The 13,331-nt window shown below is 48.1% G+C and overlaps 1 protein-coding gene across 1 annotated transcript in view; it reads left to right on the top strand.

Moving 5' to 3' along the window:
- The window catches only part of LOC149357865 (O-acyltransferase like protein-like), a 78,816-nt gene extending 73,941 nt beyond the window's left edge, over window positions 1-4,875 (top strand). Inside the window, exons 14-15 of the mRNA XM_089577982.1 lie at window positions 854-996; window positions 3,947-4,875. Of these exons, the coding sequence (XP_089434108.1) occupies window positions 854-996; window positions 3,947-4,168 (365 nt within the window). The 3' untranslated portion in view covers window positions 4,169-4,875. The remainder of the gene's footprint in view (window positions 1-853; window positions 997-3,946) is intronic.
- The last annotated feature ends 8,456 nt before the right edge of the window (window positions 4,876-13,331 follow it).

Below are 13,331 nucleotides of genomic sequence, written 5' to 3'. Positions count from 1 at the left end.
CTAAGAAAATGAACAAAAACTTGCATATGTTGCTAGATTCATCGTACGGTGTGCTGGCGTGACTTGTCAAATTTATGCGTGCTCGAACAATAAAAAATCTTCACAGTCAAATTCACTAATTCCGGAATCCAGCCAGAGCTATCAGAGTGTGCTGGCCGTAAATCACACACTTAGGTATAAGCTTATCGCGCATTACATGTACAAATTACATTTAGAATGTAGAATTCTGCGCACACAAAGGTTCAGAATGCAGGAAAAGCACAAATAAGAAAGAGTCACACTCGCGCAATGCGCCCGCACATGTCGGCAAATCTTTCTCAGTCTTATACACTCCGTAAATCAGACTCTCATTTACGAGCTAAGATACTAGCGTTAATAATGAAGTTTTGATTGTAGAAACAGCTTAGTCTACCTAACCATGTGCCCCTGCAGAAATGATTAATCACAAAACCAATTTATTAGCACGACAATCTGTGTCAGTTTATATTCCTTGACTTCATTTTAGAGTTAAAAGAACGGTTACTAATTAAGTAGTAACTAGCGACCATATTTAGTAAAAAGGTAGCAAGGGCTACTTTTACTAGCTATACCTTGAAGAGGGTAGCAAATAGCTGATAAATGTAGCAAAACGAAGTCAGGGTTAGTAACTGCTGCGCTTACTACCTTTTCACTAACTTTTTTTAAGAGTGTGGCATAGGAAAGCTCTCAACTTTCCTGCAGTAAGCCTTTCTTTTTCGAAATACGTGTTCCATCAGATGCGCTGCTAGCAGCTGTTTCATTGGCGTGAATCTCAGCGTAATTATGTTTACGCTACGTGCTCCACGACTCCTGACGAGGTTCCCTGTCGACGCAGGCTGGCTGAACGACGTGCTGTCGCTCAGAGGCTGGCAGCCACTGAGCAGGCTCCTCTACTCACTGTACATGGCCAGCCCTCTGGTCATCGCTTACTCGAACGGAGTCCGAGAGCACGCCTACTTCCTATCTTACGACGCCATGGTAAGCGGACTGGTCAAACTTGCTTTTCCGACATAATATTTCGCGCCCTCTGCGCCACAAATGCACTAATTTTGTTTTCATTTCTGCCAAGACTCTGCTGCTAAATTTACTGCGCTTTAGTTTCTGCGCATGCAGTAGCGGCGGCCATACATGAAAACTTGTAAACGTGCGTGCCGTCCAAGATAACCGCACACCCCTAGAATTACTAGAAGAATGCAGCGGAATAGTACGCCGGGCTTTTCTTGGGCTTTTTTTCGGGGTACTCATCGGACATACTCATCGTCGGTATAACCGACCGTACTTTATCTTACAGAGGCTTCCACCGTAGCGGCTCAACGCCGGTTACAGTGTTCTCGTGCTGAGCACACGAACTCTTGCTCCAGCCGGTCTTCGATGAACATTCGTATTTTCGAGCCGCCGCGGTGGCTCAGTGGTTGTGGTGCTTGGCTGCTGTCCCGGAAGACGCGGATTTGATTTGCTCCGCTGTGATCGCATTTGAAGGAAAGCAAAATTGCTAGAGCGCCGTGTAATCTGCGTTGTGAGTGTGCGTTAAAGAACCGCAGCTTGAAGAAATTATTCAGAGCCCCTCAATACGGTGTCAATCATAGCTTGTATCACTTTGTAACAATGAAAGTCATAAAACCAACCCAGATTTTCGGATTTTCGGTTTAAGGAACCTCAGGGAGAATTGAATTCAGGTTCATGCAGCAAGGCGTTCTTCATGGCTGACACCTCCACCAGATGTCATGCGTGGTTCAGTACGGTTGGGTACGTCAAAGTAGGCGACTGCAGTGGACGTCGGTACCAGCCCTAAAGCTGAGCGTTCGCTTGCCCCACACTTCGGCTTCTTTCTTTTCTCAAGGCGAGGTCGCGCGCATTCCGCGCGGTCGTGTTTTCATGAGAGCGATGACGACGAATGGCGGTGTCAATATTACATTTAAACTGCGCAGAAGCATCCCCGTTTTCGGTGGGGTAGTTTTCCAAAACGCAGCAGGCAGCTTGAAAAAATGTATTGCTTTATGCACTCTTTTTTTTTGCTCACGTCCTTCGCAACAAGAAAAAATATTATTAACGAAGCATACCATTGAAAAGTTAAATTTCTCTTTCTAGGGAGCTAACTTTGGTTTTTAACGTAAGCAGGAGGGTAACAGCTATCGCGCAAACATTGTAATAAATGGCCACTGGCCGCGCAAACGTGGCATTCAAATCGGAGCACTCGCGCGTAATCGGATGATAAGTGGAGGAGAGTGTTACCTTTGAGAAAGACGGAGATAGTATAAACTTTTATTGTAAAAAAGGAGACCGGAGCGTATTGTGGGTTACGTTCTCAGTCCAGAACTCCAGTGCATTCCGCAGACGCTTTAGTGATGGTGACTAGCGTCTCGTGGTTCCGAGGGTGCCGCTGGCTACCGTCAACTGCCACTGTTCCAACGCCGCGTTGGGCGCAGGACGATATTTAGAGAGCGCCTTGAACGGCGCATCGAGAGGAGTGCTAGTCGAAAAAAAATTAACCCCGTATTCACCTCGTTAAACTAATTGCGTCGTAGGTGAGCCAGCACACTCACTTAACGTAACTTTGTCTCTTAATCGTGGTCACTGTGCTGCCGGAGTTAAATAGGGGATGAAACTTATTGGCGATCAATTTTAATGAAGCTGTGGAAATGCGAAAGCGCGTGCCCTTTTGAATTCCTTTAAGGAGGAATAAGACGCACAGCATAGACTTTCATTGTATCCAAGTGTTTAGTTATACCCGAGTTTTCGTTCTATCGTCGTCGTTTCTCTCCAACCTCTCTCTTACAAGAGGAAATTGTAGATTTCCAACCCTCTGTTTTGCCACCTGTCAGCTGTGGCAGGTGGCTGTTCCGTTAATTGACCCCCAGACTTGAAGGCTTTTCGCTAGTGAGGCACTTAATCCAAATGCGAATTCTGTGCGTAAAGACTTCGTTTTTCATTTCGGTTACGGTTATTAGATCTGTTTCCCACGGATAGAAGTTAATGAAGACGATGACGTGTAAAGCACAGCGCGAGAGGCAAGCATGCGGGGTGTTCGACTGCGGCGATAGTCTAGCGCGCCCGACTCACATTGCAGCGATGGGCAGTGGTCGAATGCAGCGGCCAACGACGCGGATCTGTTCGCCTCCCTATGGTGAGAAACCTAATCGCGTATGTGAAGTCTTTTAATTTAGTTTGTGCACCAAGGCTTCATCCCCACACAAGACAGCTTTTTCGCTGGGAGGCACTTAGTGCTGGTTCACTAAAACGAGTACTTGTGGAAAATAAAAAAAGGCAACTCTATAGCTATGCACTCGTTCATGGCTCTCTCAAACTCTTTACTTCAATGTGTTCCGAAAAAAGAATTGCTCCGCTGCTGTTGCTGGATGTCGTGTTGCGCAGTGGTAACCGTCCTGTGTGGTTTCTTTAATGCCCTGCGACAGCTATTCGAAGTCGGACAGAACAAATTTCACGACAAATAGCACAATGCGAGTTTTGCGCGTGAACACTTCATTGCTCTGGTCGCCCGCACCGGCTTCACCCAGTCTAGTCAGGCAGCGTCGTCCGGCAGAAGTCATGAGGCAGTCGTGCTGTTGGTCGCCCATTTAAAGCCGCCGACTACGCTCAGTCTGCGCTTACAGCCGTACTGTGTTTTCACAAAGACCCGCTATACGAGTGTAAACTACGATGCCATCCCTTTCTCGCGCGCCGCCGCGGTGGCTCAGCGGTTATGGTGCTCGGCTGCTGACCCAAAAGACGCGGGTTCGATCCCGGCCGCGGCGGCTAGAATTTCTTTGGAGGAGAAATTCTAGAGGCCCGTGTACTGTGCGATGTCAGTGCACGTTAAAGAACCCCAGGTGGTCGAAATTTCCGGAGCCCTCCACTACGGCGTCTCTCATAGCCTTAGTCGCTTTGGGACGTTAAACCCCATAAACCAAACCAAACCTTTCTCGCGCAGTCGTACGTGCTGATCCACCACTTCGTGCTGGCCCTGGTGGTGGCGACTGTGCTGTCGCTCTTCCTGGAGCAGCCCTTCGTGCGCCTAGAGGCCCTGGTGGCGCAGAGGCTGGCCGCCAGGCGGCCACCGGCTCCGGAGCCCATGGTGCAGGTGCCGCGCATCGAGCGCCACTGGCTCGACAAGGGACACGAGAACCCGGCTTTCGCCAAAGAGAAGCTTTGAAACAGGGCCACACTGAGACGCGTTGTGAACAGCTTCACTGTACCCATGATTTTTCTTTGCATCGTGCAGTCGCACGTGGAACTCAGACACCAGAATACAATGCTTTTCGCCTATGTAAACGCGTATGTAATGGCACAGCTCCGTTTTCCTAGATAACACTCGCCGCTACACCTGGCCATCTTGTCGACGACTTGAGCCTGTAAGAGGGCAAGGAGACGGGTGAGAACCGTCCGCCACGCTGAACAGCGCTAGAGGAAACAATAGATGAGCTGTTGGTACTAAATATTGTTAGCACAGATTAGTTAGAAAAAAAAGAATAACATCATGAGTCAGGCGCGTACTTCTGTAGCCAATATACTCGTTGTGCGAAAGTACGAAAAAAACGGGGTCAAAGCAGTAAAGAGGGCGCACCAAAGAACTAATTAAAACGCTGGCGTAAAAGTCACCTAACTAGCAGTGATTGCGATTTGCGATTTGCGATTTTACGATTTGGCAGTGCTACCAAAAGTTCTCAGATGTGTTAATAAGTTCTACGCAAGTCTTTATAAAATTACCTTCGATTCCAGGAGATTTGTTACGTTTTAAGCTGAAAATAATAGACCATAGCTCTTCCTGGGAAATTAAAGGCAGAAATGACCATTCACCAATACTGTGGTGCAAGAAACACAAGCCTACCTGTAAGCTTGCGTTGCTAATTACACGAGAGAAGTAAGTGTTACACTCATCAGCAATATTCCGCCTTGCCGCTGGATACAATGGAGGGAAAATATTTCTCTATACTACCTCACGTATTAAAACCTCTAAAGCTCTCAATTAACGACCATGCTTTCTTACTGCTGTGATTGCCATCTCTAAACGTCACTCGCAAGTGTGTGTGTGCTTTGCAGAGCGGATCAAGACATTAACTTTATCCTTCATCTGCTTAAACCTGATCCGTAGGTCTGGACAGGTCGTTTTTTCTTACGTTTTTCCACGCTTACATTGGGCCCACAGTAATACTTTTCCGTTTATTCCAGCTAGTATGTGAGATGACATCCGCTTGTTGCTATGTTATGTCGTTTGACACAAAGTGTTCGGGTAGCAGTTCCTTTTAATCTCTCACACTTCGACGAGCTTGTCAAAAAGGCCATAAGGAGAAACGACCGCTAAAAAAATTTCAGTCATATGCGCCACAAGCTTATCAAATATACTCGGATAGAGCCCTGAGGTTAGTTCAGAAGAACCAGTGGGTGCCGTCGCAGCACTTAGACAAATCATTGAGCCGCAAAGTAATTATCACCAAGTTTCTACTACAGCGGATTTTACAGGTAGGTTTTGATCACGAACGACAACATGATTAATACAGGACACGACGAGCTTACCGGCCAAAAATTCCTCTGTCGCCTCATAAATGGCACATTCCAAGCACTATTTGGAAAGGCTCTTGCGGTAATCAGCGACCAAACTTACTATTAGACGCGAAAGGTCAATATTCATGTCACCGATGATACACACGAGCCCTTCAGCTGATAAGCTTGACAATGCCAGATCAAGTTCGGATAAAAAAAATCAGTGCATTGAAACTGGGTAGTCGGCAAACCGACGAAAGAAGCACCAAAAAAGCAGGCGGGCTCAACCGCAGTAAAATTCCAGCTTGGGTAAAGGAAAAAGTGAACTGTTACTTATGAAGATTGCTATGCCTCCTCCTTTTCTGGTTGGAACTGTTTACAAAAAGCTAGGTAAAGATCTAATATTTTATAGGAAATATATAATTTAATATTGTAACACAAAAGCGTTGAACTTTAGGCGAGATGAAGTGATGCTCCAGAACTGAATAGAGAGTTTCCTAAGGCTGCAAAGGTTAACATGCGCAATTTAAAACTGCTAGTGGAGGCTTCAAAAAAGAACCTATTTACACCCCAAAGTCCGTCCATTTGAAACATTCCAAGTCAGCCAAGTACAGGCAAATTCCAATTCCGAGAACTTTTCTTCTCCAATGAAAGGTGCTACCTCGGAGCTCCTTCTCAGAACCTTTCAGTTTCCCGTACATAAGATAATATGTCCGTTTGCCTTTCCTTTTCAGCGGGCTAACCGCAACAGCTCCCAGTTCATCCGCGTCAGGTTTTCGTTGATAAGCAGAAAAGAAAATTCTCAGGCACAGCAAGAACCGAGACACCTTTCCGAGAGATAAACCACTTCTCTTTCACCGAGGCGTTCTGTGCTTCTACAGGAATAGGTTTATGGAGGTTTAACGCCTCACCACGATTCAGGCTATGAGAGACACCGTAGGGAAGGGCTCCGAAAGTTTGGACCATATGGTTCTTTAGCGTGCACAGACGTCGCACACGCAACTGGCCGATAGAATTTCGCCTCCAACGAAATTCGATTGCCGCAGCCGGGATCGAACGCGCTTCTTTCGGGTCAGTAGCCGAGCGTCATAACCACTGAGCCACCGAGGCGGCCTGCTGGTAGAATAGGCGGACTAGTGTTAGGCTAGCGTTGGGCAATTAAACGCCGTAACCAATAACCCATCCTGAAACAAGGTACCCATGTGGGCTAGTTGGTGCACATCAGACATAACTTCACCAGCGAAAGAACGAGACACGAGGAGAAGAAGAACACAGGACAGCGCTGTCCTGTGTTCTTCTTCTCATCGTGTCTCGTTCTTTCGCTGGTGAAGTTATAACCCATCCTGACAAGGTTCATTTTGAGGCATTCATTTTATTTTGAATACGCACTCGTGTCTACGTCACAATGTGTTGTTCAAAAACATTTTCTGCGCTAGAAGTTTCGAGGCTCCAGTCATCTAAGAAAGGCACCAAGCATGGTAAGAATACAGGACAGCGGCAGCGATCGATTTGGAGGACATTTATTACTAATGTTTAATACTGATATCGTTAATTTCTATCGATAGAAAAAGGACAACATTCAAACACAAGTAATGGTGACCAGGCGCCATCACGTGTTGTCGTCGGAGCAGTTCGCGGCTGCACCCTGCACCGTCCGACCTAAACAAAGCCCACGTGCGCACTCGGCGTCATCCCTCGGTGGTCAGCGTCCGGCGGCAAGCGGATCAAACGAGGGGCTACACTTTCCCCCGACGACCAAGCAGCAGGGTGGTGCGCCGCGCTGTCCTCGTTCCCTGCGTCCGCGGATGAAGACCCGGGCGCGCATCAAATGAGTGCTAAAGCAACCGAAGAAATGGTCACCGTAAGAAAATCACCTTTCGGCAGTGCAGACCTTGCCAGGATCGTTTAGAAAGCTCGATCAATTCGGATCAGGGAGGGGAAATTTGTAGCGGCTCCTTGATTGCAACTAGCGTACCTGCGTAGCCGCACACTTCTCCAATGCCTACGGCCGCATGCTGCTTTCGATGCTCCGAGAAAGGCACCTCGAGAACTCAAGGTTAACATATAGAGCCTGGTACAGTACAGATCGAGAAACTCGCCGGTGATAAAATTTGGAGCGGATATTAAAGTTCCACCTTAAGGGTAATGGGTTCATTCCCACATATGCCGAAGGTCACTGTCTACATTACATTCATAGATCCCTGGAAGTCCTCTTACTCCTCCTGGAAGAGTGGTGGAGCTTTTAAGCGATGCGCCATTGACCTGCGATGGCAGGGCTCCCAGCGGTGGGCGTTGTGTGCTCAGGTTGCTCTTCCAGAGCGACCAATCAATAATCTAACTGCCACCTGCCACGATGGGAAGTTTGCTCACTATCGGGTGGATAGGCTGTGATCACGCAGCAAGATTACGTGACTTAGATGGCCCACCTGCCTCCAAGGTTGCTGTCTGGGGACCACCTGATGGAGCCATACATGCTCCTCATTTTTCGCTCACAACGCCAAAAACGCCGACATCAGATTTTCTGGAGAACGAGGCTTTTACCGGTATCGCGTTAGAAATGAAAGCCACTGGAACGTCGCATAAGCAATGAAACGTTTAAAAATGGCGCTAGCAGTTTACACGAGGTAAAAGTGATCCCTGGTTCTGTTGCAAATTACAGAGATCTACGTGTGTCATTCGGCCACGAGATGCAGTCATCAGAAAGTTGACGTCCTCCTGCCTAGAAAATATTTTTACTTAACATTCAAAACAGACCCATGCGAGAACTAGAAAACCGCAGCTACTTCCCGTGCCGAATGAAGCTAAGCGACCGCTGAAAATTCTTCCAGAGAAATTCCCAGCAGCGACGCATAGCCTTAAAATGAACAATGCGGACTCACTCCTTGCACATCGTGCCGATTTCAATGTTTTCACACTGCCGCGCACACGCAATTCTTGCCTTTCGGACCAGCAGCATAAGGTGGCCCGAGTGCTTAGCGGTACCAATCGGCTTGGGCACGCATCTTAAGCACACGGCTACAATCATCCGGGTGGGAATCTTCGCTGTTAAGACGCTCTGGCGGAGTGATCACTAAGAATGGTGCGGTGCCATTTGTGGGCGCTTTTTGGTCGTCAAAAAGCTTACTTTCCCGCCACCGCAAGGATACTTGAGATAGAGGCGTTGAAGGGCGGAGTCTGATAGTGGAAAGCGGAATAATGAATCTGGTGCTGTATAACTCTGCGGTGATGAGGCGCCAGGTGCTATTTGCAGCGGCAATACTATCCTTTCGATTTTCCTTGTACACCCACATCTTAATATCACCTTCACTTTCGCAGCGCCCTCCTGTCAATTCAAATGAGAAATCTGCACCGAAATTTTGGCTGTGAGACGAATAATCGCGGTGGTGCGACTCACTGCCAGATCATTCTGCATGGTAATTCTCCTACGGGCACTCCTGCCTGCAGGTGTTTAAAAGCGCGCTAGGGGAGGGCAACAGTGTTCAACGAGAGCAAAACAGAAAAGTTCCTCAAGATGCCAAGAGGCTCTTCAAGGAGACGGTGCTGAGCCATTTTAGTACCATGCCGCGCTCACTCAACAAGCCATGTGTAACCAAGGGACTAAAAAGATCCCAGGCTACTTTACTACATCGCATTCGAACGGGCTATGCCCGTACCTCTCTGTGGTATATTTAAGATGGGCCTGGCATCGTCTTCGCTATGTTCCAAATGTGGTGTGTGGGGATTTAGAATATTATCTTATGCGCTGTCCAGTGTACAACGCGGAAAGGCGAGCGTTGTTCGCTTGCCTCATGAGGACACGAGCCCTTCAGAGTTCCCTGACATTGCCTAACCGCGCGGACAAGTCATGTAGGAAAGAGGCTTCAAGCCCATTTAAAGTCCATCCAGGACTCGGATTTGCACTCTAGATGGTGATAGCAGGAGCCGACTATTGACTTTTGTGGATGATTGTGTGTATAGCGATATAGGTCAGCCAGGTCATACGTGTGTGGCCGATTTGTGGACTTAACATTTGAGAGTCGCTACGGTAGAGCAATTTCGGGCAGAATCCGCAAATCTAACTCACCTGTAGCTTGCAACAGCGTCAATATCGGTGTTTGAAACAAAGTTCAACACCCCCCCCCCCCTCCCGCCAATTTCAACATTCACGCAGTAATATTTGAAAGTAAACACGCTTTCAAACAAACTGCACAGCACGTGTTCCAGACAACCTTCACTAATGATTAGAAGAGTGGAAAAAGTAGGATGAGAAGCAAAAGCACGACCATGTGTTGACACGGTACTGCACTGTTAACCGCCTCAGTGCAGCTCCTTATCTTCTGGTAAACAGGTTGAAGCCTACCATAAGGTACAGCACAAAGGAGGCGAGAAGTGCGTTTTGCTTTTCCAGTGATACCTTCATGACGAACATTCATATCCATTAGCGCTGAAAGATAAGAGGGCAAGAAGGATTGGAGGCAACTGCTCAATAGGAACTCTCTCAAACCAGGCAAACTCTATGGCCGTCGCAGTCTGGCGTAACCGAAACCTGTCATGTACATTTCGTGGCCACCGAGATTGAAATGCAGACGTGCGAGTTAGTGGGCCGCGTTTAGAGAGCGCCTGTTAGAGGGAATCCTCCACACGGTTTGTCGGTTACGGCAGTTGCATATCCAAGAAAATCGTTCGCCCCACGGGTCTCAACAATCACTACAATCGTGCAGTAGCTTACCACCACAACTGGCCTTCGCTGTTCCTGTCCGCAGCAGGCGTTCTTCGACGACGCGTAGCATGCCTTTCTCCTGGCGCGGGACGGGCACTGCATGGAGGCTGCCCCCTGCTGCTCGTACAGCATGCGCAGCCACATGCTCCAGCGGTACAGCGCATGTGCACTCCGGGTCCAGACCCCGAGGATGACGGGCGAATTCCATGCCCTACGAAGACGATGGAAAAGAGCTGCCGCCACTTTGGACACCTCATGACAACGCTACAGTACCGTGGACGTGAGAGCCGATAACAGCAGACCAGGGGCGGAAGGTCACAACGTAGTGGCCATGAACAACGGCTGTCGCAGGACATAGTCCTCTTAAAGCAAATTCTACTTTCAGCCCATGGTGTGAAAAGCCATTCCAAGAATGTGCTATTCACCTACATTCACCCTGCCGGGCATGAACTGCTACTGCAGAAGACAAGTGCTTGCTTGTTCCACTCTTTACACAGCCGCTGCACATCGTTTTGAGGCGCACATTTTCCGCTCAACCTTATTGTCTAACTCTTTTGTCTGTTACCTAATGCTACGCTTGTCGTTTTCCTGCAAAATAACGTTACATTAAAGGACTTGATTTTCGAGTAGTTTGGAATACAGGTGCGCTAGTAGAACCGCGACCGCTCTTATCAGCGAAGAGAGTCGTGAATCAGACTTAACTGGTTTCTGTCAGCTCTGCTTTTCGCAAAACCTGGGGTTTTCAGAGAAGCGCCGTAAAATCAACATGAGGGTTTACAAGAAAATGCTTCCATTAGCCGCGCTGACTGGCAATTGCTAGCCATGTTCTTAACCGCACGACGGCTCGTAAGTGCCGATCGCCTTTGCTATTCATCGTTTGAGGCTGAAGGAGATGTGATGGGAAACTATCGAAAGGCCAGTTTTCTAGGTCATCTGGACCATGAATTTCTTTTTCAGACGTGGGCATATGGCGCCCAGGTAATTGTTGTGTCCGACCACACCCCCTTTTGTACCTCACGGGAGGGCTAAGATGTGACAATTCAGCACCAATACTGGAAACATCACAGTAATGCAGACGCAGTGTAGCGTCTCCAAAATGAGCGTTGGGATTAATGACCAACTCGTTCACTCGGGACTTGAACATGGGAACGCGGAATTCTTGTCATCGCTTATGAGTGTATGAACTAGAGCCCGCGCTAAAGTTGGACAACGACGCGGCCCACTTTTTACATGCCAATTTGTTAGTGTTACAAAGTTTATGTTATTCTTCAGAGGTTTCCAGCATGTGTTACAGTAAGCGGCATTGGCTTCTCACCTCTTCTTTTTGGAATTCAGTAAATCTTGTTTATGATTACTTAATCTTCGGAGGAATGTGTAAGCTTTGGCAAAGTTTTTTAGCTTCGTCGATATTAACACGCGTGAACGTCGGAAGAGCCGTGCTGCGCGGCGCGCTGAACGCGTTTAACGCGTGAAATTCCTTCATTAGGGCAGAACGCCGCTCAACCGCTTGCAGTGAACCGCAGTCGCCGCTCCAGTTGGTGCTATGCAAGAGAGAGAGAAGGTGCATTATGCAATGCACATTATGAAATCCAATGGGAAAGCCTCAATTTCGCTCTAGTCTAATGGAAGCATTCGAACTAGAGGTAAGAGAGAGGCCATGGGAAATATTCATTTCATGTATATTACATTTACTTGTGTATATGGGGACGCGAAACGAGAGGGGTTTAACATTCATCGCAACATAGTGATTTCGGTTTCGGCTGGAACAAGGCAAGCGAACCGTGTCCTCTAATAGCCATGAAGTAGGTTCGACCAGACGGATTCTCTGCTATCACCAACTTGTTGTTCAACATAATCGTTCGTGTATATAAAGCACATACCCAGACAACCACACCCTGGTGTCTCACTTTCCTGCGACACATCGAGAGGCGCAGAACTGCGCGGAGAACAAAGAACCCATTTTCATTGGTATATTCCTTTTTTACCCACCACAATAACGCATGTCCCTGCCTTCTTGTCTGGCGAATTTCACTTCGCGTAACAGAAGGTAACGGTAACGCGTGGGCGCCTTCGGTGTGCTGGATGAAAGTTTCGGGATGCCAGCAAATGCGAGAAAAGTGCGCAACCAGACAAGATAGAGATCGGCAGCATATCTCTAACCCAACAAAATAGCGAAGTGCGCCTGGAAGTACTAGCCATAAGTTTTGTGAAACTATAATCAGGCACCCTCCTCTCCTTCGGTGGAACGAATGACCAGGTAGCCGTCGCAGGCACTGTCCCTAATGCCCCCCGCAGTTCGTCTCGGTCTTTCATTGCTAGTGGAAGCGCGCTGCTAGTGGAAACAAGCATCGCAGGCCCAAATGAGGCTCCTTTTTTGGTGCGAATCCAGAAGCTACCGCCGACCTCCGCTTTCGTCAGGATAGGATTGAGACCACAATCTCAACGATTAAAACACTATGGCTGAAGGCGCTTCTCGGTTGACTGCGCTTGACAAGGCCTGGCGTTTCCTCAACTCGCTTGGGTGTGGGTTAGGGCGCTGTGATCGACAAGGAAACGTCCAAGTAAGGATCCGCTTGGAGAGAGACCCGTACGAAAGCACTGCTCATGGGTGCCAGCAGGCAGTGGCAGATGTGTCTATGGGCGTGCACGTGTGCAGTGGTGTGTGCCTGCTAGTTACTCGGATGCAGGCACAAAAGGCAGATCGATATCAGCTCAGCTGGGGCGATACTAGAGAGTCTTGCAGTAGGTTGTTGGGTTCGTTGGACACTTTTGATGTGGCTCATGAAATGGCGAACACCGCGTCCGCGCTACCGCCGCATTAGACGTTGTGTTAACACAGTAAAAGATATATCTCACAATGGCATGCAATCTGCGCGGCTCACGAAAATTCTGTGTCAAAGAACTTTTGCTACCCGCAACACCGCCATGAAGCCTCGTCGACAAACCATGGCATAGTGGCACCCGTTTCCACGAATTGATAGCAGCAACCATATTCCGATGATACCAGTGCTGGTGAGAATAGTATAAAAAGAAAGGAATGTGATGGTTCTCGTTACAAACACACAATGCTACTACCTCTTCCATGGTAGGCCAGTGTCTTTAAACACTGGCAGAGCAGTATGCACATATTATTACG

This window comes from Amblyomma mixtum, chromosome 3 (genome assembly GCF_055824585.1).
Source record: "Amblyomma mixtum isolate Tamu chromosome 3, ASM5582458v1, whole genome shotgun sequence".
Taxonomy (NCBI): Eukaryota; Metazoa; Arthropoda; class Arachnida; order Ixodida; family Ixodidae; genus Amblyomma; species Amblyomma mixtum.
Note: the sequence above shows the minus strand (reverse complement) of the source record. Positions and strands in the feature narration are given on the sequence as shown.